The 26,126-nt window shown below is 37.4% G+C and overlaps 1 protein-coding gene across 1 annotated transcript in view; it reads left to right on the plus strand.

The window, feature by feature from the left end:
- pelo (pelota mRNA surveillance and ribosome rescue factor) overlaps positions 1-26,126 on the plus strand; it is a 495,594-nt gene that overhangs the window by 39,081 nt on the left and 430,387 nt on the right. Inside the window, exon 4 of the mRNA XM_089088867.1 lies at positions 2,599-2,749. Coding sequence (XP_088944993.1) covers positions 2,599-2,749 — 151 coding nt within the window. The remainder of the gene's footprint in view (positions 1-2,598; positions 2,750-26,126) is intronic.

The following is a 26,126-nucleotide window of genomic DNA, read 5'->3' on the forward strand; positions in this document are numbered from 1 at the left end:
CTGTTGGCAATGTTTCTAAGCCGATTGTCACCTCTGAACGGAGAAGATTCTCTGAAGTATGCCACGAGCTTCTGGGTATCGTCGAAGTCACGCTCCTTTCTACTGGAACTCATGTCGTGGTGCTGCTCACTTGTCGAGTAACCAATTTTTGTCAAATTTTGAATCAAGAGGTTGATCTCCAGGCATGCTGGTCTTGACAGAACCCAAATGGCTCTCTACTGTTCTGTCATCCCACCTCCAGTTGTAAGACCGCCTGATGTTTTCAGATTTCTCATATACTCCTACTCGATGACAAGATCTACCGAGAGCCCAACCCAGCGTCACTCTGATCTTCTAATGGTGTACCCTCGCTGTTCTAATGCTTCAAAGATAGGTGAGTGACTAGTTTGAAGCTTTGCCATCTCTTGCTTGTATATCCAGACCAACTTGACATAGAGGTTATGTCCAGATGCTGCTAGAAACGGAAGCATATTTACTGCAGATTGCAGGTGCAAATCCCACAGGCCTAGTCTCTCGGCATGTATGAACTTAAGCAGTATCCCAACCATGTCAAGATACTGAAACCAGAGCTTCGGAAAGCAGTTTTCTGAGTCAGCAGGTCTTGGCGTCTCTGCTTGAGAAAGTTTTCAAGTTGCTTGAGCTGGGGATCATGACTGAGATCTTCGGGTGGGAGGTATCCTTCCAGTATGTTAGTGAAGACAGTAGACATGTCTAGAGACGTCAACTTCGCTTGCTCTTCTTCGAAGAGATGAGCATATATGGCTGAGCTCACGAGAATGTGAGATCGAACAGCTCTAGAAATTGCGTTTCCAGAAAGAATGTGCGGCACTGCACCAGTCACGTACACCAATTCCAGAACCTCTTACAGACCAGAACCTTGCATGAGGTGTCCTATGCATCCGACGAAACTCATCATCAAATGAAAACTGCCTAACTTGAGAGCAATACTACTCAGCTCATTCGTCGTGTTGGACTTGAGGATCTTCATAGACTTCCACCAGAGCGGCTGGTCAAATGTGAGAACGGCAGTGAATCCGTAGGTTCTGCCTTGCGAAGCTACAAAGCGCAAGGTTGAGTAAAGACAGGATTCGTTGCTAGACGGGAGGTCAATCATGGGCAAAAACAAGACGCTTGCCTTGCTGCGAAGGTTTCCCGTTTCATGATGTATTTGGTTAGAGAAAACTGATATAAAAAATGTGTCAGAAAAGAGAGGTAGGACGAGCGTAGAGTCTTCTTTCCTTTCTATATTTCCTTCCTCCGATCCCTTTCCGCTTCCTAGTAGTTACGTTACAAAAGCATCGGCAAGAAAAACAAACAAAAAACGCACCTGTGTTAAATTTCTGCTCGGACTCCAAAATACTTTCCATCTGAGGAGTTTTTTTTGCAGATAGTTGGCTCTACAAGGCTCAGCACAAGACTGAAGCAACTTTGAAAAGAGTGTAACATCAAGGCATGGTGTAACAGAAAGTGAATATCAGAAAGGACTTTCCAGCTGGTTGAAAATGTCGTCACCAATAAAGCTAGATAGGAAAAGAAATGGATTCGGAACGCCGGTAGGCTATTTGTTCAGGTGGAGAAAAATGAACCGAAAATTCGTGCTCCTCTTCGAAAAATACCACGTGATCGTGTGTCGCTTTATTTTTTTTTTTTTTTTCTTCAAACAAAAAAAAAAACAAAAAAAAAAAAATAAATAAAAGATTAAAAGTGATTTTTCTGTGTAATAAAAGATCACAAAAACAATCGTTTATTAAAATGGAAACCATCAATAAACTACTTTTCTTTTCACGGTTCCTCATTCTCGGATTCTGGAAATATCTAAAAAATAGGCGCAAAAAACGTGAAAAAAAGGGAATTTTGCAATAGGATGTAGATTTAAATTTTTGATATCTTGTAGAGCATTTTTTTTTGAACACAGTGGTGCAAAAATAATTTCTTTACAAATTTTCTCATGGTTCGACCATTTTTTTTTTCGTATCTTTCTCCTACTATTACTGGACGTCTGTCATTTTCTCAGAACCACCTTGTCGGCTTTTGTTATCATCGGCTATTGATAAATTATTGTCAGTTATTTGGAGGTTTTTGTGGCTTCTGTCCATTTTTAGGAAATTATGCTTAGACGGCAATATTGTTAAGATAGAAATTGTGTATCCAGTGTGTGTACTTCACATCTGTAAAACTTTGCTGAATTTGAGTAGACGGCAAAACAGTTTGTTTTGCAGACTACAAGTTGACTATAATGAAACTTTTAATTTAAACTTAAAACTTCGTCTTTAGAGGCCAATAAATGGAATACTATCTTAATGGATATCACTCTCTTGAATGCAATAATTTTATCTCAAGAAAACCTAGCTATTGGCAATGGGTGTTTCAATAGAGTTATCTATTAGGTAACTTTTTCTTTTGTTTTTACTTATTTTGTTTATTTTTATACTATTGGCTTTTCTATTAAGCTATAATTTCAGTTGATTCTTCGGTTTTTCTAAAGTAGGAAAATAGAAAAGACGAAAAGCCCTAGCGATATGGCTTTAGGGGGCTCGGTTGAAACCATGAATTGGAAAAAAGCTTTGTTTAATTGAAATTTAATAATTTTTTCTATAGGAAGGTACAGACTGAATCTGCAACAGGATCGTCATCTAGCAATAGAGTCCGAACTACTCTGACCATTCAAGTGGAAACAGTTGATTTTGACACCCAAGCATGTGCTCTTCGTGTAAAAGGAAGAAATATAGAAGAGAATCAATATGTTAAGGTTAGTCACTTTTATCAGCAAATGAGTAGGTTTCTTCTGGATTTCCTGAATATGAGTCCAACTTCAAGTTCAATATGGGTTTTAATTAAAAAAAATATATATAAAAATACACTTAACTCAGTTCCTTGTGCATTGATGCACGTTTGGGCCCGTAATAATTGCACGCTCTAAATACAGCGTGGCCTCCTGTCCTCTCCAATTTCCACCCCGAACCGCCATCAAATAACAATAAATTTAACACAACTTCTCCTCCGCTCACACCCCTTGAAGTATCAAACTAAAATATGATAATTAATAATAATGTCGAAAAATTCTAAACATAATAATAATAATAAAATAAATCTAGAAAATAAATATTTAATCTTTTAGATATTTTTTCACATTCTTTTTAAAGGAGCCGAGAGACCTATATGACCTCAGCTCTTGCGGAAGTGCATTCCACTCTCTAGCACACGCAATTCTAGGAGAAAATTCCGACCTAGCTGTCGGTGTGGGGGTATATAAATGTCTAATGAAGATCGTGTGTTTAAACTATGGATTTGTGATGCTAGTGTGAATAAGCCTTTAAATGGTGATGGGAGTGTTCCTGAAAAATATTTAAAACAAAAAACGGTGCAAGATAGTCTGTAAAGGGATGCCATTGATAGTCTGTTCGATGATGGGCCTAAAATTTGAAGTGCTTTATTGTGAACTGAGTTTAGTCTCTGTAAATGTGTCTTGAAATTAGATTGCCAAACCGTAGAACAATATTGAATGTGAGGTTTGATAACTGCATTTTAAATCTGGATCAGTATTTTTTTTAGGGTTCTGGTGTTTAAGTTTTCTCAAGACTCCAAACCTCCTTGAAAGCTTCGTTTGGATATTTGTATTGTGGGTTGTGAATGAGAGGTTTTTGTTACTCAGAACCCCTAGATAACAAACGTGTTTTTATTCTGGTCTCTTCATAAGTCCACGAGAGATTTCAATACCAATCACATCAGGAGCCAGCGAATCTATACGTGAAAAAAATAAAACACTCGATTTGTCAATGTTGATGACTAGACGATTTGTGTCCATCCACAGGTACGTTTCTTCAAGAATTTCTCGTAGCTTCGTTTTGAGAGACTTGATGTTCCATTCTGAGCTTGCTATAAGTGAATCATCTGCAAATGCCGTTAGTTCGTCCTCGGCTTCTACTATAGACCCCGGCGTCGTTTGTGGGTGACATAGTTTGCAGCAATAAGGGCTACGACTTGCAGGAATCAGTACTTGCTGAAGATCATTTACGTGAACAAGAAACAATACCGGTACCAATTTAGAGCCCTTTGGCCCCCCACAGTTAACTACGACCTAGTTCATATGGTCATTTTCTGTGTACATTTGACGATTTTCCAGGTAAGACTTAAAACGGTCTAGTACTTGGCCATTAACTCTAATATTATGCAGCTTTCCAAGTAATATTTTTCGTCGCATGCTGTCAAAATCTTTCTTAATATCTAGAAGCACTGCTGCAGGTATAGCACCCGAATCTAGGATTCTGTTTACGAATAAACTTAGTGAATTAAGGGTGTCCTCGGTTGAACGGCCAGCCTTAAACCCAAATTGGTGGCTGTTAAAAAAGCCTTTTGCATCTAAATGTTGGTATAGCTGGTTTCTCATTGGTGTTTCAAAAATTTTTGAGAAAACTGATAAGATTGAGATTGGTCTATAGTGTGATATGTTTGTATGACATCCACCTTTGTGAAGAGGTATTATCTTCGCCTTTTTTAACATTTAGGAAAGACCCCTTTATCTAATAAAAGATTTACATGGTAAGTTAGAGGCTCAGTAATGGTCGTCACTACTGCTTTCAGTGCCTTTGTATGGACCAGGTCAAAACCTGAAGCAGAAGAGCCCTTCAAATTTTTTACGAGTAATTCGAGCTCACCTAGTGTTACAGGATTCACTGCCATTGATTTAATACACTTCAGGCCAAGGTATTCTTTGTATGATTTAGCTGGTGTCCCGACGGAATTTGCTGTGGTCTGGCCAATATTTGCGAAAAATGTACTCAGCGATGTGGCAACCCGTGTAGGTTTGGTAATTTCTTCATCATTCACGACCAATTTCGCTGGTAATGTTGAAGACTTAGTGGCTGGCCGTAGTATTGAGTTGATACTTTGCCAAACTTTTCGACCATCCTTCCCACTTTTCGTCAGCTTTTGCTGCAGATAGCCACGCTTTGCTCTTCGTAACACAGTCCGAAGGACTTCTCTGTATTGCTTATACTCCTCTAGCCGCGCTAAGCTCGGAAAGCGTCTATACTCTCCCCAAAGGTGGTTTTTCTTATTCACACAGGCCAGAAGACCATCCGTCATCCAGGGGCTAATTGGCTGGTCTTTTTTTCGTTTATTAGTTCTCGGGTTTCTCACGCAACATCTACTGTATACATCCAAGAACGTCGAGTGAAATGACCCAAATGCTTCGTTTACATCTTGAATCTCCATTACGTTATCCCAGTTTAATTGCTCTAGTTCCTGTTTTAAATTCTTCAAGTTTTCCTCTGTTAAACATATAATCGGTAACATAGGGCTGATTCGGGACCTTATCTTAGCTGGTTCTGAAAGGCCGAGTGTTGCATGAATGGGGAAGTGGTCTGATGTGTCGCTGACGAGGACTGCCACCAACTCTGGGAGCAAGGAGCTGAATATGTTGTCGATAAGTAAATGCGTACTCTCAGTAACCCGTGTCGGAATCGTAACAGCAGGGTATAGGCCTGAACCTGCCATATTATTTAGCAAATCTGCTGCTTCGGCCGTTAGCGGAATACTGAGGTTAATATTAAAATCTCCCATGAGAATAAGCTCATTTTTTTGACACTCGGCTAGCTCCAGAACTTGAGCCATATGTTCCATAAACTGAGATGTTAACCCTGACGGAGAACGATAAATTTCACCCACAATACATTTTTTATTTGGGAACAGCCATACTTCTAGGAACAACAACTCGAAAATTCCTTCAATATTTCGTGTAAGGTCTTGCCTAGTTTGAACCGTGTGTGTGTCGCGGATATATATTGTTATACCATCCCCTTCCATCTATTTTCTGTGGAGAAAATGGCTAGTGTAACCTGGAATATCCAAAAGGCTTTCGGTTTGTTGTGTAATAAATGTTTCACACAGACCTATACAATCTGGTCTAATCTCCCGACATATCGACTCTAGATCAGAAAATGAGGAATACAGTCCTTGGCAATTCAAATGAAATACCGAAAGTTGAGAATCGGAAGACCTCCCAGTAGTTAAATTAGAAATTACATATTTACTTTTAGGAAAATTTTTATCATCAAAAAAATGGAAATCATTTTCTTGACCAATTTCTTGATCAAAAATAAGCTTGAGATTTAAATAAGACTCTTCTAAATTCTTTAATCTATCTATATCAAAATCTCTGATACCTCTCGGGGATGAAGTTGAAGAAAGAGTCATCACTTACCAACTGCAATCGGCGGTCCGCTGTGAAAATTCCAGAAGAGCGAGGAGTAAAAAACAATGAACATACCCGATTGAACTTCTTTTTGGAACACTGAAAGGAAACAAAAACAAACTAGATACCTTGAATTTTGGGAACATGAAAACTACTGGAATATCCAACTACTGGTCGGAAACAACCTTCTCTGGGTCATTTTTGGCAAACAGTTTTAGTGGATCGAAACAGTCATCATCGTATTTAACCCACTGCTGTGAGATTTTTGACTTTTTTTGTCTCCAGCTAGAGTTTTACATTATGCAGGACCATACAAGTTTCACTGACCAACTCTGCCCCTTTTGTATTTCTTAGCCTTAACCAAGAGCAAATTATTCCTTTCTCCACTTTCCTAATTCAGCAGGTCATTCAGATGACACGCTATGGCCCGTGTTCTTTAATTTACCGCATTCTTTAAGAATCAATGAGCGATCATAATTCTTGAGCTGCACGAAAATAGGCTCAACTGTTTTTTTTCTACCGCTCCGCAGACTAGGACCAACACCATCATCAGACGCGGTGAATTTTTTGACCCTATACGCAACACTGATACCTATTTGATCAGGATCTGCAATCCCGAGTTTTTTTCCGAAGAAATTTTTTACTGTATCACGAAGATTTTCAAATCCATTTGGCGTATCGATCACGTGAAGCAAAATATTGTTTATCCGTGTATGTAAATCCACTCCAAGTGCAAACGATTTCACCTTAATCTAATTTTAACAGCTTATTTTCTGTCTTCAAGACCTTATTTTCTTGTTGTAGCATCTAAATCGTAGCAGTTAATTCATCCATTCGCCGGTCAACATGCTCTTTTATTAGTGATATAGCCATCTCTTATTTTTTCAATAATAATGCCGCACAATTCCGAAAATCCTTAAAAAGTCATGAAAGGAAACTTACTCGCAAGGGACCGTAATTTGTAATATCCAGATATTACTTAGGGCCCACAATAGCAATCGTCCATGCGTACTTCATTTGATAGTATTTTATATGTGCTCCGGTAATGAAAAAAAAAAACATCTCTGACTTCTGTGACAGATTTAAGGAAACCCTCCCCCAATTCAAAGTTGAAATTTAGTTTTACCTTGGTTGCAGCTGTGCTAAATGGTTGGCGGCGCGCTAGGTTGGGAATCCCTTTCCCGGGAGGCAGAAGCTCAATTCCTCGCGTTACCGGTTATTTGGTTTGGGATGGGGGTTACTGGCGTGACTCTGTAAGCTCAGCCAAAGTCGACCCAGCTCTAGAAGGGTACCTGGAGAAATCTGGGGAAGGTAAGCAGGAAGGGTGTGCGAGAGCACAGGATGGCTGCTTTCCCCCCATTGCCCTTCCTGGCTGAAGGGCCACGAAACAGAGATCAGCACCGCCGGTTTCGACCTTCAGGGTCTAGTACCACCATGCTTACTTACAGCTGTGCTTCATTAGTACTTATACAATTTTGCAGATTCGTCTAACTCCAATTCTACCTCGATCTCACGATTCCGATACGATTCCTGATTCCAAAAGTATGTGTCGTTTTTCTTTTCTGCGGCATCAGTAACATTTAAAAGACTTTAGGTAACCATATTAAATAAATATTACCTTATTAAAAATGGTGTACAAAAGTTACTAGAAATCATTTTTCGGTTTCTGTATTTTAGGCTTAAAAATTAACAAAATAAATTATAAAAAGTTAATTACGGTACAGAAATTGAAAGTTCGTTTTCACCAGTGGTGAAGCTAGGAAGACCATAAAAAAAGACTACGATCCTTTGAAAGGTTTGTACTTATGGTTTCTTCTTTGTTTTGTAGTGATTTAACCCGGCTGACTGATCGTATTTCAAACAGTAGGGTGTACGAAAAGTGTTGTTCAATCCCGCTTTCTAGGACTATAAGGAGAGGAAAGTCTAGATGGCTAGGGCACGTTCTGCGGATGAAGGATGACAGATTTCCGAAGATGGTCCTCTCCGGACAACCGTGTAGGGCTAAACGGAAAGCAGATCGTCCGTGGTTGGCGTGGGAAGATGTCGTAAAGAAAGATTTAATGAAAATGGTAGTTTTCTGGGAGGGTAAAAAGAGAATAGAGTATGATGGAATAGATTAGAATGATAGATTAGGAATAGATCTTTGAATAGATTAGGATGTAGGAGGAGTGTGCATAGCTGTGTTGGTCTCAGGAGGCTTGGTACTGCGGTGAGTTGTTAGTAGTAGCAGTAGTAGAATTTCCTTGCTTCTTGTGCTGAAATTGGCAGTGCCTCCTAGAGGTGCAAGTGATTTACATGTTTTTTTCTTGTTTTACATCAGCAACTGTAGTTGATATAACCCTCAACGCCTTATTGTAAAAATAAAATTCAGAAAGTCCTATCTTTACTTGCATGTTTTGTTATAAAATAAGACTAAAATTTTTGCGATTTAAATTGCCATCTTATTTTTTCTTTTTTACTGCTTCAAGTTACAAGAAAGGTTCTTGTAGACTTATTCACAGTTTTGTTTGCAGTTAGCTGGTCAGTTTAGCCCTTTCAAATGATTAATAAAAAAAACTTCTTGCACAAAATAAGTATTTCAAAAAAAGTAAGGAACTCCATTAAACCAAAAATGAACAAAAATAGTATCAGTATCAATAAATAAATGAAACCCAAAACAAACAGAAATTAAAATAAGTCAAACTCAAAACGAGCAGAAATTAATCTGTGTAGAGTTCTAAACCCCATGCTATCTAAAAGCTAGAATATAATTTGTACTTTACTGAAAAAAATTCAAATGAGAAAAATGAGCATTGTTGATATTTAGTCCTTAAAATCGTAATTAATTTTTGATTTTTTAAAGTTATAAAAGTGAAAAAATTTAAAGGAATTTTTTTCAGTAAAGTACAAATTATATTATGGCTTTTAGAAAGCATAAGGTTTAGAACCTTACACAGATTAATTTCTGCTCGTTTTGAGTTTGACTTATTTTAATTTCTGTTTGTTTTGGGTTTCATTTATTTATTGATACAATTTGTGGTGGTTGTATTCTTGGTAAATTATTTGATTCTATTTTTGTTCGTTTTTGGTTTAATGGAGTTATTTACTTTTTTTTTGAAAAACTTATTTTGTGCAAAAAGTTTTTTGATTAAGTTCTGTTCCATTTATATTGACATAGTCTTTTCCAGTAAGAAGGACTCATCCGATTATGAAGTTAAACAAGTAGTCCTTCCAAAAAGATTTAAAATACCCCCTAGCCGTAGCTTAAAACCTTGCTCTTAATTTGCAGGGTTTTTTTAGACCCAAAAACTTACTTTCATGATACTGAGGCTATTTTGAATAACATGGGTATCTCAAAATTCATAATAGACACATTTCGGGACAAAATGATGCGTGTGTAGGGGGAGAGGGTAGCTGCCCTCTGATTACTTTGCTCTTAAAAAGAGCACTAGAGCGTCTGATTACCAATCTAATGAGCCGCCTTTGTAGTTTATATGACCAAACTGTCTGTAAAAACCGTTTATGTCCCCAGGGCAATAACTTACAACGCTTGCCCTGAGGGCTGGGGGGATTTGTTATCCTCAAAGACATACTATCCAGACCTTTCTGAATGGCTTAACAAAATGGCTATATCAAAATTTTGATTGGAAGTGTTTGGGGAACTGATAGGCGTCGAGGGAGACATTTGCTTTCTGATCACTTTCGACTAATAAAAAAGGCACTAGTCCCCCCAATTTTGAGTCGAATGAGCCCTTTTTGAAGCTTCTACGACAAAAATTCTATAAAAATGTTATATGCCCCAAGGGCATAACTTACGACCCTTGTCATGAGGGCTATTGGGAGAGGGTTGTCATCCTAAAAAACATAATTTCAGCTACGTTGAACAAAATTTCAACAGACCTTTCAGCTACGTTGAACAAAATGGCTATATCAAAATATTGATCGGAAATGTTTGGGGAAATGATGGGGTTGAGGCGATTCTCCCTCTGAATTCTTTCGACTATTAAAAAGGGCAATGACACTTTGAATTTCCAGTCGAAAGAGCCCCTTTTGTAGTTTTTACGACAACACTTTCTATATGACATTATATGCCCCCAGGGTATAAATTACAACCTTAGCCCTGAGGCCTGTGGGGGGTTGTCATAGTGAAATAATTTTTGGACCCTTCAACTACATTCAATGAAATTGCTGTATCAAAATGTTGATCGGTAGTATTTGGGGAAATGATGGGTATGGGGGGGCATTCGCCCTCCGATCGCTTTTGACTATTAAAAAGGGTACTAGCCCTCTCAATTCTCAATTGAATGAGTCCTTTTTGAAGTTTCTACGACAGCGCTGGTAAAGACCTAATTTCCAGAACTTTCAACTACGTTGAACAAATGTCTATCTCAAAATTTTGATTGGATGTGTTATTTGCCCTCCAATCACTTTCGACTATTAAACTGGGCACTAGCGCTTTCAATTTCCAAACGAATGAGCCGTTTTTGAAGTTTCTACGACAACGCTTTCTATCAAACCTTATATGCACCCAGGTCATAACTTATAACCCTTGCGCTGAGAGCTGTGTGTCATCATCAAAGATATAATTTCCTGACTTTTCAACTTCGTTGAACAAAATGGATATCTCAAAAAATTTTTGGATGTTTTTTGGGGAAATGGGGGAGGGGTGTTAGGTTTTCCTCCAATCCGTTTAGACTATTAAACCGAAATCTTTGACTATTAAATTTCCATTCCAATGAACCGTTTTTGAAGTTTCTATGACAAGTCTTTCTATAAAACCTTATATGCCCCCAGGGCCTAACTTAAAATCCTTACCCTGTGGGGGGGGGGGGTTATCATCCAAAAAGACCTAATTTCCAAAAATTTAAACTACGTTGAACAAAATGAATATCTCACAATTTTTATTGGATGTTTTGGAGGAAATGGTGGGCGTGAGAGGGCGGTTAGTTGCCCTTCAATCACACTCGACTATTTAAAAGTGTACTAGCCCTTTCAATATCCAATCGAACGAACCTTTTTTGAAGTTTCTATAACATCACTTTCTATAGAAACCTTATGTTCCCCCAGGCCATAACTTACAACCCTGGTCCTGAGGGCGCTGAGGGGGTTATAATCCTCAAAGACCTAATTTCCAATACTTTTAATTACGTTGAACAAAATGGCTATCTAAAAATTTAGATTGGATGTGTTTGAGGAAAAGGTGGGCGAGAGAGGGGGGTTAGTTGCCCTCCAATCACTTTCAACTATTAAAAAGGGCACTAGCCCTTTCAAATTCCAATCGAATGAACCGTTTTTGAAGTTCTTACAACATCACTATCTATAAAAAACCTTATATACCCCCAGGGTATAACATACAACCCTTGCCTTGAGGGCTCTGAGGGGGTTATCATCCTCAAAGGCCTAATTTCCAAAACGTTGGAATGTCCAAAACATTTTGTTTAACTACGTTGAACAAAATGGCTATCTAAAAATGTTTATTGGATGTGTTTGGGGAAAAGGTTGGTGTGAGAGGGGGATATTTGCCCTCCGATCACTTTCGACTATTAAAAATGGCACTAGGCCTTTGAATTTCCAATCATATGAGCCCTTTTTCAAGTTTCTACGATAAAGCTTTCAATAAAAACCTTATATGCCCCCAGTGCATAACTTACAACCCTTGCCCTGATTTGAGGGGGAGTGTCATCCTCAAAGATATAATTTCCGGACCTTTCAACTACCTTGAACAAAATGGCTATCTCAAAATTTTGATTGGATGTGTTTGGATAAATGGTGGGCGTGGAACAGGTGTTAGTTGCCTTCCAAACACTTTCTATTATTAAAAAGGGCACTAGGCTTTTCAATTTCCAATCGAATGAACCCTTTTTGAAGTTTCTACGACAACGCTTTCTATAAAAAACATTAAGTGCCCCCAGGGCATAAAGTACAACCCTTGCCCTGAAGGCTTTGGGCGGGTTGTCATCCTCAAAGGGCGGGTGCCCTTTTTAGTCAAAAGTGATTGGAGAGCAACTAAGCCCCCTCTCACGCCCACCTTTTCCCTAAACACATCCAATCAAAATTTTGAGATAGCCATTTTGTTCAACGTAGTTGAAAGTTCTGGAAATTAGGTCTTTGAGGATGACAACCCACCCAAAGCCTTCAGGGCAAGGGTTGTACTTTATGCCCTGGGGGCACTTAATGTTTTTTATAGAAAGCGTTGTCGTAGAAACTTCAAAAAGGGCTCATTCGATTGGAAATTGAAAAGCCTAGTGCCCTTTTTAATAGTAGAAAGTGATTGGAAGGCAACTAACGCGCCTTCCACGCCCACCATTTATCCAAATACATCCAATCAAAATTTTCAGATATCCATTTTGTTCAAAGTAGTTGAAAGGTCCGGAAATTATATCTTTGAGGATGACACTCCCCCTCAAATCAGGGCAAGGGTTGTAAGTTATGCACTGGGGGCATATAAGGTTTTTATTGAAAGCTTTATCGTAGAAACTTGAAAAAGGGCTCATTTGATTGGAAATTAAAAGGCCTAGTGCCATTTTTAATAGTCGAAAGTGATCGGAGGGCAAATATCCCCCTCTCACACCAACCTTTTCCCCAAACACATCCAATAAACATTTTTAGATAGCCATTTTGTTCAACGTAGTTAAACAAAATGTTTTGGACATTCCAACGTTTTGGAAATTAGGCCTTTGAGGATGATAACCCCCTCAGAGCCCTCAAGGCAAGGGTTGTATGTTATACCCTGGGGGTATATAAGGTTTTTTATGGATAGTGATGTTGTAAAAACTTCAAAAACGGTTCATTCGATTGGAATTTGAAAGGGCTAGTGCCCTTTTTAATAGTTGAAAGGGATTGGAGGGCAACTAACCCCCTCTCTCGCCGACCTTTTCCTCAAACACATCCAATCTAAATTTTTAGATAGCCATTTTGTTCAACGTAGTTAAAAGTATTGGAAATTAGGTCTTTGAGGATTATAACCCCCTCAGCGCCCTCAGGACCAGGGTTGTAAGTTATGCCCTGGGGGCATATAAAGTTTTTATAGATAGTGATGTTATAAAAACTTCAAAAAAGGCTCGTTCGATTGGATATTGAAAGGGCTAGTACCCTATTTAATAGTCGAGAGTGATTGAAGGGCCACTAACCGCCCTCTCACGCCCACCATTTCCTCCAAAACATCCAATCAAAATTGTGAGATATTCATTTTGTTCAACGTAGTTTAAAGTTTTGGAAATTAGGTCTTTTTGGATGATAACCCCCCCCCCACAGGGTAAGGGTTTTAAGTTATGCCCTGAGGGCATATAATGTTTTATAGAAAGAGTTGTCGTAGAAACTTCAAAAAGGGCTCATTCGATTGGAAATTTAATAGTCAAAAATTTCGATTCAATAGTCAAAAGTGATTGGAGGAAAACTAACACCCCTCCCCCATGTCCCCAAAAAACATCCAAAAATTTTTTGAGATATCCATTTTGTTCAACGAAGTTGAAAAGTCAGGAAATTATATCTTTGATGATGACACACAGCTCTCAGCGCAAGGGTTATAAGTTATGACCTGGGTGCATATAAGGTTTGATAGAAAGCGTTGTCGTAGAAACTTCAAAAACAGCTCATTCGTTTGGAAATTGAAAGCGCTAGTGCCCAGTTTAATAGTCGAAAGTGAATTTTGAATTTTCAATCAAATGAGCCCTTTTTGAAGTTTCTACGACAAAGCTTTCTATAAAAACCTTATATGCCCCCCCAGGGCATAACTTGCAGCCCTTGCCCTGAAGGCTGTGGGGGAGTGTCCTCCTCAAAAACATAATTTCTATTTGGAAATCAACTGCGCTGAACAAAATGGCTATCTCAAAATTTTGATTGGATGTGTTTTGGGAAATGGTGGGCGTGGAAGGGGTGTTAGTTGCCCTCCAATCAGTTTCGACTATTAAAAAGGGCACAAGCCACTCCAATTTCCAATCGAATGAGCCCTTTGAGAAGTTTCTACGACAACTCCTTCGATACGAAGTGCCCTGGTCTAGAAAAAAACAAAACAAAACATAGTGCCAACATCGTTCTTTACTTAGGCAGCGCGATTGGGCTGCGCTGCCTATGATCAACTTAAAAAAAAGTCCTTCAAAAAAGAAGTTTTTCAAAGAGACGTAAATAGCTTTATTAAAACCTAAGACGAGCAGAAACAAGGTTATAATAAGTTATGCTTAAAACTAATGGTGTTATTGTCGATTAATAAATGAAACCCAAAACCCATAGAAATGAAAAGGGATAGTATAGATAGCACTATAGATGACATAGTGCTACAACAAGAAAAGCGATTACCATAAACAAGAGTAGGTGTACCGTCCCCTAGACCTTCAAAGGCCAAGGGGTATTTGTTCTTACTAAAAGCGATTTGTATTTCGAGTTTTGTTTTGTTTTTTTTTTTTTTTTTTTTTTTTATTATAACAACAACAATAACAAAAATTAATATCATGAGACTAATTAAGGTTTAAAAATACGAGTGGTGCTACCCCCCTCCCCCTCACTCAAATATTCCAAAAGGCTTGAGAGTCATTTGCATTCCGATCCTTTGAAAGAGGATATAAATCTGTGACAGGATGCAAACTTAATTTTATTTTGTCTTTGTAACTATCAAAAAGAGCGAATAACGCTATTATATTGGACATTGCAAATTATCTTCGTTTCTAAATCGCCAAAAAAAGTCAACTAATCATGATATTGATAATAAGCATGGCCTTGTGGGAAACGTAACCAGGATGTTTTTTCTCTAAAGGAGAGTGGAGGGGGCCTATTCTTTAAGAGTCATAGATCAACTTTCTACTAGTTGACAAATTCGAAATCCGTGAGCAAAAATCAATTTCTTTTTAATTTTTAATTTGAAGAATTTTGAGCATTTCAGTTTTAATTGGTGTTTGAGCTCTGCTCTAATTAGTCATCATTAATGTCTTGTTTAATATCATTTGTCGTCACGTGACCAGTTCAATTATTCGATAGCATTTAATCATCATGAATATATTAAACTGTTTGGATAAGTTTGGTAAATTGGATTTGGACTCCAAGTGAAACACGACGAAAGAAGAAATATTACGAAAGAAGGAAACAATTTGTATTTTTATAAAGCTTCCTAATATAACGTTTCAGTAAATCGCCATTTTTAAGTAAACCTGAGGAATGCTGAGGTTTACACACGAGTACCTCTGGTGTTACGAAACATGCGTAGTTTTTGTTTGATGTGTCCGCCTCTACACATCAAGCGGGATGGCAGTAGTTGCTTCCGTGTGAACCTAACTTTTTGCGGCTGCGTCAAGAACAGAATAGATGTCACGATAGTGCTGAACCTTCGAAACGTGTACCCAGATTGTGGCAGCCAAAGAAACTATCCCTATGAGCACGTTGGAGTGAATTTGAATAGAAGTAAACCACTGATGAAACTTTCTTCGAGTCACTGCAATTGCTTATGTAGAAGTGTGAACATTTTTCGTTATTGTTGATAAAACAATATTTTGCGTAGCTTATTTTTGGGGATCAAGTTAGTGAATTTTCGTGCCTAGCCTTGGAACTTTCCTTTTTTTAACTTTCCTGACTCTTGTATAATTGGCTGTAAATAAAATGTTTTACCAAATTTAATCCCTTGTCAAGTGTGGAGCTGAAATTTGTTCTAATGACTTATTCTTTCAGGAAGTATAGAGCGTTTCATTTATGATCCCAAAATTCTTTTTTTTTTATCAAGTTTTAGACCAATAGAAATGGATATCGGGATATCATAGGGGTAGTATAATTTATGGTGAACATAGTGATATAATTTAGCTTTGACAAATTTTTTTACGGGAATTCCCTAAAAGAAAATTCTTTCTCTGCCGACAATGAAAAAAATGCCATCTAATTCTGTGTTGCCTCCTATTTAGTATGCTTTGAGCCTTTCTCCAGAAGTTTTGTGTCTGTATCTCTTCATTAGCTTTCATCAATTTTGTTATGTGTCTAAGCCGGGATGACAGTTTTCTTTGGATCTTTCTTGTGTCAATTAAGAGCCTTTCATTGCTTAGAACTAATGAAAAAATACCTTACATGATTAGCTTCTATGTTTTTGATTCAATATTTTCGAATGAAAAGCAATGGGAAAGGTATCGGAAATGATCTTTGTACATTTTTATTTTTTCTGAAGATAGCTGTAAAAGTTTCATAAACTTTTACAGGGAATTGTTATTGTGGATGGGATTTTATCTGGATTTTTCTTCCCAGATACGACACAATTTTTGAATGAGTTTAAATGTTTGATCAGTTCTCTGACAGATTTAGGATGGACACTGGACTGTCTGAAACCAGTTCTTATTAAGTATGAAATTAAAGCAGTTTCAGTACAACCTTATTGGGTTAGAAGAAACTTTTTTTTTCAACTGAGAGTAAGGAGCAACATTAAAACTTAAAACGAACAGAAGTTATTACGTATATGAGGTGGGTTGCCCCCTCTTCAGTTTTACCTGGCTCTTAACGCTAAAGTTCGAATTTTGTCCCTTATTCTTTAAGAATGACTCCTGAATCACGAAGGTCGTTTAATTAGAATAAATAGTTCTTTTAAAGGTACAGAAAAAAACTTTAGCGTAAGGAGCGAGGTATCGACGAGGTAGCAACCCCTCTCATATACGCAATAATTTGTGTTCGTTTTAAGTTTCAATGTTGCTCCTTGCTTTCAGTTGAAAGAAACTCGTTTTTTTATATAATTTCTGACCTTTTTTAAACAATGCTGGGAAATCCGGCTTCCCCTCCATGGAAAATTATGTTCCCCTATGAAAATTTTTCCATGGAAAAATCCTCTCACGTAACCCCCCCCCAGAAACCCCCCTGAAAATGTCTATATCAAATGAGCGTGGGAGGGGGTTTCACCTGCCCTCGAGTACTTTTGGTCACTTAAAAAGGGCACTAGAACTTTTGATTTCCGATCAAATTTCTCGATCTTCTTTTGATCTTTTTTTGAAAATTGAATCTTTTGATGTATCTATTGTTATCAATACTCTGTTTTTTAGGGTTTTGGTTACTATTGAGCCGCATCGTTCCTTACTTATAGTTACCACGAAAGGTTTGATACATAATTGCGCAATCGTGAAAATATCGATATTGCTGTTCATATCCAAATCTGTGTCGGTGTAAATTGATGCGGGCATAAGAGATATAATGCAGGATTCTATTATTATCATTATTATTATTATTATTATTGCACGTCTAAGCTTTGAAAATAAGGGTCGGACTTTTCTTGAGTGTGATTGGATCCGAATTTTTAAACTAACAGCTAATATCCTTTAAATATCATTTACCATAGTTAATTACCTCAAAATTAACATAAACATTTGGTCGTCATCTAGCTTTGAATTTTTCAAATGAAATTAATAGTGAACAGTACAAACTTTTTACTATGAACATGGATTGATTGACTCTCGGGAGATTGAGTAGATTGATCTAGAAGAAATGGAAAGTGAGGGAAAGCAGCTTGTCTTTAATATACGATATTTTCCTGTCTGTTTAGGTTTTCATCGAGCGTTTTTTTTTTTTTTTTATAAAGAAAACATATTTTAATTTGACACTTATTTATATATGCTTTCTTAAGTGAAAGTAAAAAATGAATGCTCTTCGAGATGAAGCGGTGCCTGTATCGCGCTGTCATCAGAGGCAACCAGCCCTTCAGTTTTAAAGCTTTCAAAAACATTACAGAGGTTCCAAAACATGAGAATTTTTTAAAATGGAAATAATCGAGATCTAGCATGAGGATCTTATTTTATTTGCAATTAAGTATATCTTTAGATTCTTGGCCTTTGGAGACCCCAATGTGCTAGAAAAAAAGTGGAAAGAATTTGTGTTTTCCCAAAAAATGGGGCCCAAAAAGTGTACAAAATCTTTTTTTAGTTGGGACAAAGCCCCCCCCCCTCTCATAATACGGAGTCCTAAATGGTTCAGACACCTTTTTTCACGATTACCTTGTAATTTTCAGGGATCATGGCCTCCGTTAAGGGTCCCACATATTTTGGCTTAAGTGGAGGGTGTTAGGGTGCACAGAAAAGAGTAAAATAAACGTTGTTTCTAATACATTTTAGACTTTTTAGTCGTAAGTCCCCACGCTAAGTGGAAGCTTATAAAAAGTATTCCGAGGGTATGCTCCCCTCCCCCCCCCCCAAAAAAAAGAGTGCCCAAAATGATCCAAAACTCTAATTCTGATCAGCTCAGAACTTGTATCCTTAAGTCCTTGAACCAGGGAGGAGCCCAATAAAGAGGAAAAAATTTGGAAAAAATGGCTCCCCCAAAAAATGATCAAACAACTTTTTTCTTCGAACGACTTGAAAAGATACATCCGTAAGTTCCTGGGCTAAGAGAATCCCAGCGCACAAAAAGCTAGGACAGGGGCAGGAGCCCCCAAAACTGGGATTTTTTCCATTGGCTTGAAAATCACATCTGAAAATTGTCTTCCTCCCAATTCACAAAAAGAAATTAACAAAAATATGTGTTTTGGCTCCGAATGGAACCCTAAAAAGGACCATCAAATTTTTCTTCTTTTTTTTATGAACGGCTTGTAATTTAAAACCACAAATCTCTGGCCGAGTTAGCTCTAATTTATTTATTTATCTTGTATTATCAGAATACGAAAAGCAACGCGGAAAGCTAATGTACCATAAAGATTTAGTTGGGGACACAAGCCTCTGTCAAAATTGCGTCCCAAAAAAGTGGCAATCTCTTTTTTTCGATTAGCTTGAAACTTTCAAGGATCGTTCCCTGTGCAAAGGAGGTCGCACAATTTTGTTTTAAGGAGGAAAATGCGATGGGACCAAAAATTAGCCAAAAACCTTTTTGTCTTTGATTAGTTTTAAACTAGCAGCCGTAAGTCCCCAGGCTAAGAAGAGCCTAATATAAAACAAAGTTAAGTTTCAGAGCATTTCCCCCCTAAAATGAAATCCAAAAATGATAAAATTTGTTTCTGATAAGATCAGCAGCTGTATCCCTAAGACCTTAAGCCAAAAGTACCCCAATGAACAAGTAAAAATATAAGAAAATGTAGGCTTCCTAGAAAAAGGGGCGAAAAGGGGCCCAATTTTTTCGAGCGGCTTAAAACTTACGTCCCAGACTTACTGGATCAAGCGGACCCTAGTATATCCAAAGCATTTCAATAATAGTGGGCCAAAAGCTTTTTTTTAATTTGGTTAAAATCATTTGGATTTCCTTGGGGGAAAGGAACCCCAATTCACAAAATATATATATGTATATATATATTGATATGCCAGACCATTGGGTCCAAAAGAGGGCACAAATTTTTTTTCTGGACATATCAGAAATCAAAACCTTGAATAATTGGGCCAATTGAACAATAATTTAGAAAAAAATTCTGACGTTCCGAAACTGTCATGTATTATTATTAACGATATATCATTCCATAACCTATGGGAGCTGCCCATGGCCCTCCATGGCCCGATCACCCTCTCCCCTTGAAAAACACTCTTCTGTTGGAAGTGGGATGGTATTATAGGTCCTGGAATTAAGCCGAAAAACTTAGTGCATTTGATGAGCTTGAAATTTACAGCGGTAAATCCCTGGCCCGATGGATAAAATAATATTTATAAAAAAAAGATAAAATAAAATAAATAAATAAAAAAGGGCCAAGCTAATTGTGGTGTACAATTTTTTTTACCCCAGTGCAGATTTGGAAAACCACAGATAGGGGTTTCCTGATAGGCTTTAAAGTTGGATTTACAGGTTTAAGAGACCCTTATTGCAGAGGAAATTTTTTGAAAAAATAAGATTGTATCTATTCGTGACGCCAGAAAACCAGCATAATACTTTCGGGCGGCTTAAAACTATGTCCCTCTGTGTCTACCATCCGACATAGTATGCCTAGTGTATGGTTGATTGTGACTTGTTCTCGGAATATGCTTTAGATTAGCCCTCCGAAGTGAAAGCTATAAAATTCTGCGAATGTGCAAAAACAAAACAAGTTTGCACTGCGATAATTTGAATTTACTAACGGTGCAAACTCAAAGTTATTCCTGACTCCCATTCCTAAGCCTTATCTACTCAAAAAAAGCAATGCAGCAAGTGCTTAAGACAGAATTTTTATTTCATATGCATAATGTAAAGACAAACAGGGTCTCGGGCAAAGCTCTTTGGTGTTAAATATCACTTAGTCCGGGCGCCAGGTGTAGCAAATATGAAATATACCAAGACGGAACGGGGCAAGTACGAGAATTAGCCTCCCCCCCCCTAATTCGACCATGCTGATTCGAAAAATACCAACGGCACTTGCTTGCGAGAGGGGGAACACTCCGAAACTTGAGATTTTATTATATTTTGATGTTTCATGCAAGAAAATGTATCTTCCACAAAGTCTGAGGTGCAGTTTTCTGCTGAAATACGAGATAGAAATGCCTAGAGGCCACAGAAAGTCTCCATAACAAACCAACACGGATAGTTAGAAAATATGACAGCTATGACGCAGGTAAAGAAACTAAACAAAGTCAGAAATTACACTATTTATTTAATACTCACATTCCCAAATTCATTACGGTTTTTTTCCTAGTATTCCTCCATTTCAAGTCACGCCCAATTATTCCTCGTCTGAATCAGCCTCGGCCTCGCAGTACTTCCCACAACAAGAGTACAAAATATCCCAACCTCTATTTGCACAGGGACAGTTTTGTCCGCAAGATTTGCACTTGCAATATGACAAAGTTTTCTGAATAGTGGATCGCCAAGCAGGAAGGGTTGATTTAAAGGGTACTATGCATCTGTTCATCTCCCATCCAAAACCAAGTGGAGAAAGGTCCGAGGGGCGAGGCATAAGGGCCTGCAGCATAATGGACCACTGATAAATGCACCTTTTCTCATGTAAGGCAAAGGAGTCGTTGGTTGGAGGCAGGCTCTTCAGCGTTTTCTGTCAAGGGAACAAGTGAACACGGAGGTCATTCAAACACGAAAATTCCTCTGATTTTCTGTATGAGGCGATCAAAATCTCGCAACACAGCTTCATAATATCTTTCTCAAGCTCAACTATTCGGTCGATTTGTTCCAAAATCTGTTCAGTAAGAGCAGATATTCGAGGTTACCACGGCACAGTTGATCTAAGGATCGTCTTCTTTCCTTTGGAGAAAATGAAGCTGATAGTATCATATCCGCTGAAACAGTGCAAAAACGCAATTGAATTTGCTAGAGACGGTGGGAGTCTATTTGCAAGCTCAGTGATCGAAATGACTTTGTCCCGCAAACGAACCAAAATACTAGGGGTGGCATGGCTTTGCTCCAAATTAAAAAAAAATCGATATCAGAAGCTATCTTTTGTTTTTTGTTTATTTACTAATAAACAGAAAATTATGGGACTTACCACTAGTTCACGCATTTTTCTTTGTATTTGCTTCTCAGAAAATAAGGAACGAAAATTGTAAGGAACGCAAATGTAAGGAAAAAAAAACCTTAGAAAGCAAGGCTATGCCGTGAAGCAAGGCCGTATTTAGGGGGGGGGGTTACCCGGTTCGAACCCCCCCCCCCCCTAAATTTTTGACCGACTCTAAAATAAGTCGAAAATTAGTAAAACCTATGTAAAAATCAGTAAAATTAGTCGAAAACTGAGTCAAAAATTAGTAACCCCCCCCCAAAAAAAAAATTCAAAAATTAGTAAACCCCCCCCTGAACAAAAATCCTGGATACGGCCCTGCCGTGAAGCACCAAGAATTTTCTGATTACCTGATTTTCTGATGACCGTCAATTTCGCAATAGAATAGACTTTTCAAATGCAGGCTTTCAGAGCAATCATTTGCGTCTTTTAAGTGACTAAAAGTAGCCTAAATGCCAGTGTGCCACGAAGCAGCAGAATTTTTTAATTTAGCACTAAAAATTATCTTTTTCCTTGGAGCTTTCTTTTTCATACTCTTGTGATTACAAAAGCTTAAATTAGCCTGATATTAGAAAATGATTAGCCAAAAAAACATGTTAAATCACAACCAAATTTGGCGGAACTACAAGATCTATCAAATTTGGCTCTTAACATGATCCAAATCAACACGCTAAATCACCAAATTTGGAAATGGACAATAATAAAAAACAATTTGACGAAAAATTTAATAAATGGTCAAAAACTTAGGGGTAACACACCCCTCCCCACCCCCGGGATTCTGTAGCTCCCATCGCCACCCATTAGTTAGCAGTAGGAGTTCAGTGTCCCTAAAGACTGTCCATTAAAGCTTCCCAAAGCTGTCATTGTTGGAATGGAATTTTATTAGGGTACAGGAAAGTCTTTGCAGGATTACATGCTGTATTTGTGGAACATCATCACATATAACAATTTAGTTGGCAGATAGATGTTGGCCAAGAGAATGGGAAAATAGTAAGACTGGAAACTCTGAGGTCCGTGAAAAAAAAAGTCAAAGAAGCCATCTAGCATCATCTAGACTAAACAATACCGTCATTTGTATAGCTGTAAATAATTACTACCTGTGTAGCTATATTCCACCTACTATATCTTAAAAACTATCAATTATCAAAGCTTGACTAAAAATATTTGCAACATTGGGCACTACCACCAAATTACCCACAATTATATTTGTCAATAATGTGTCTGCTCGCAATTTGGTTAATTTAGAATATATGACCCTGATGAGATAGCTAAGAAATAAACATACCATTTAATTCAGTCTGTTGTCTTGATTCGATCTTGATGCTAAAATTAAATTAAAGAAACAAGTTTTTTTAACTGAAAGTAAGGAGCAACATTAAAACTTAAAACGAACAGAAATTATTTGGTTAAATGGCTTTCTCGAAAGTTGTTAAATTTTATTTATGAACGTTTTTATTAGTAATAAATATACGTAACTTACGAATTAACTTACGTTTCACTAATTAATTTCACTAATTCACTAATTAACTAAGTTTCTCTACGTTTAAGTTAGGTTAGATTAGGCTAGCTTATCATGAGCGCTCATGATAAGCTAGCCTAATCTAACCTAACTTAAACGTGGAGAAACCTAACTTCTAACCTAACCTGACATAGCCTAACCTATGGTTTTGGTATTTCTATGCAATATTGTGTAATTTTGTGGTTATGCTAATTTAGACTAGACTTCAACTTTAGGGGGGGATTTCAAGAGAGAGGGTTGAGGTGATGGGCAGCCCCACTCCTAAAGACTTTTCTTTCTAGTCTTGCATATCATGGTTAAAAAACCATAGTTTTCACGCCCCTCTCCTGTGAATTGGTCACTATCCAGTTTAATTTCCAATCAATGAGCCCTTTTCAAAGTTTTTGCGATGACTCCTTCTATACGAAGTGCCCTGGCTATGATGAAAAAAACCAAAAACAACATATTGTACCCACATATTTATTTACTCAGGTATCACTATCGCTTCGGTAAACAGGTTTTCCAATGAAAATGATTAAATATGATGAAGATACGTTCCTAGAATTTTTTTTTTTTGGGGGGGGGTATTTAAAATCCTCCGGAAAATTTGAGTTTGGGGGGCAGGGGGTGTGGGGATTTCAAGAGCGAGGGTTGAGGTGATGGGCAGCTCCACTCCTAAAGACTTTTCTTTCTAGTCTTGCATATCGTAGTTAAAAACCCTAGTTTTCGTGCCCCCTCCTGTGAATTGGGCATTATCCACTTTAATTTCCAATTAAATGAGCTGACTATATGATGTATGAAGTATTGTTTTGAATCTTTTCCCCGTGAGTGATAGATAGTGAGGTAATTATTGTTCTAATAGCGTGACCTATTACGATTTTCGCCAATAGGTAACCGTTAAGCGAGTATATTTCGGGGTTTTGAAGTTTTTGAAATCAGTATAGTCTGAAATATAGAAAAATATATACAAATAATGGATAGTTCTTCAAATGTAAGCTATCCAACGTTTGATGTAAGTTCAAATAATATGACCTTTCGGTGTGTTTTCCAATCAAAAATATGTAAAATACAAAGAACTATGTTCCATTGATTATAAAGGCATGGCTAAAAAGGAATTGTCAGTGAAAAACTCACAATTGAGCCATTCTATTGCGAAAACACACAAAAGTTAGAAAAAAATGCAAAATACGATGAAATTAAGTTCACATGGTTCTAATTCGTATCCTTTAATTAGGGAGGTCAAGGCTTGGCAAAAAAAAAGGAATTGTCAGAGAAAAATCAAAAATATAGCTCTTAATATGGCTTTTCAGTGTTTTTTCCAACGAAAATACGCAAAATACGACAAAATTACGTTCCCATGGTTCTAATTCATATCCTTTAATTAGGGAGGTCAAGGTTTGGCTAAAAAGGAATTGTCAGTGAAAAACTTACAAATTTAGCCCTTAATATGGCTTTTCGGTGTGTTTTCCAAAGGAAAATATTCAAAATACAATGAAAATGTGCCTCCCCCCCCAGAAATTTGAGTTTGGGGGGGGGGAGATTTTAAACGACTATTATATTTGCTTTTTTCTGCGCGCACTTTTTGTCATTTTCATTAATAGCACTTAATGATTTTATGTGATCTCACAAGAAAAATACCTCGCCTTTTAAGATACTTAGCCGTAGTTAGTTGAAACTGTGCATAAATATCGTAATTTTTTGTCTAATTGTGTGTGTGTGTGTAAATTTTTGTGTGTGTTTAATTTTTTTGTGTGTGTAAGTTTTTGTGTGTGTATTATTTTTTGTGTGTGTAAGTTTTTTTTGTGTGTGTGTGAGGTTTTTTGTGTGGGTGTAAGTTTTTTTGTGTGTGTAAGTTTTTTTGAGTGTGTAAGTTTTTGTGAGTGTGTAAGTTTTTGTTTGTGTGTAAGTTTTTGTGTGTGTGTGTCCTGATTTTTGTGTTCTCGCAAGAAAATGGTTCGCCTTTAACATGCTTAGCCGTAGTTAGTTGAAACTGTGCATAAATATCGTAATTTTTAGTCTAATTGTGTGGCTACTAAAGGAACAATGAGCAATTTTTTCCGTAGGCTAAATATCTTCGCAGTTGACCTTTACCCCCTAATTTCCGAGGGGTGTTGACACACTGACAGCATTGTGATGCTTTGGTGATGGTTAATCGGTGTTTTCGTTGACGGTTTTCGGTTGATTATCATCATTTTCATTAATACCACTTAATGATGTTTAGTGTTCTCGCAAGAATAATACCTCGCCTTTTAAGATACTTAGCCTTAGTTAGTTGAAACTGTGCATAAATATCGTAATTTTTTGTCTAATTATGTTTGTGTGTGTAAGTTTTTGTGTGTGTGCAGTTTTTTTTTTGTGTGTAAGTTTTTGTGTGTGTAAATTTTTGTGCGTGTGTAAGTTTTTGTGTGTGTGTAAGTTTTTGTGTGTGTGTAAGTTTTTTTGTGTGTGTGTCCTGATTTTTGTGTTCTCGCAAGAAAATGGTTCACGTTTAACATGCTTAGCCGTAGTTAGTTGAAACTGTGTATAAATATCGTAATTTTTAGTCCAATTGTGTGGCTACTAAAGGAACAATGAGCAATTTTTTCTGTAGGCTAAATATCTTCGCAGTTGACCTTTACCCCCTATTTTCCGAGGGGTGTTGACACACTGACAGCATTGTGATGCTTTGGTGATGGTTAATCGGTGTTCTCGTTGACGGTTTTCGGTTGATTATCATCATTTTCATTAATACCACTTACTGATTTTTTGTGTTCTCGCAAGAAAAATACCTCGCCTTTTAAGATACTTAGCCGTAGTTAGTTGAAACTGTACATAAATATCGTAATTTTTTGTCTAATTGTGCGTGTGTGTGTGAATTTTTGTGTGTGTTTGTAATTTTTTTTTGTGTGTGTAAGTTTGTGTGTGTGTGTAAGTTTTTGTGTGTGTAAGTTTTTTTGTGTGTGTGTGTGAGTTTTTGTGTGTGTGGGTAAGTTTTTGTGTGTTTGTAAATTTTTGTGTGTGTGTAAGTTTTTGTGTGTGTGTAATTTTTTGTGTGTGTGTAATTTTTTGTGCGGGTGTGTGTTCTGATTTTTGTGTTCTCACAAGAAAATGGCTCGCCTTTAACATACTTAGCCATAGTT

This window comes from Artemia sp. Qi Xiang Cuo, chromosome 5 (genome assembly GCF_049724085.1).
Source record: "Artemia sp. Qi Xiang Cuo chromosome 5, ASM4972408v1, whole genome shotgun sequence".
Classification (NCBI taxonomy): domain Eukaryota; kingdom Metazoa; phylum Arthropoda; class Branchiopoda; order Anostraca; family Artemiidae; genus Artemia; species Artemia sp. Qi Xiang Cuo.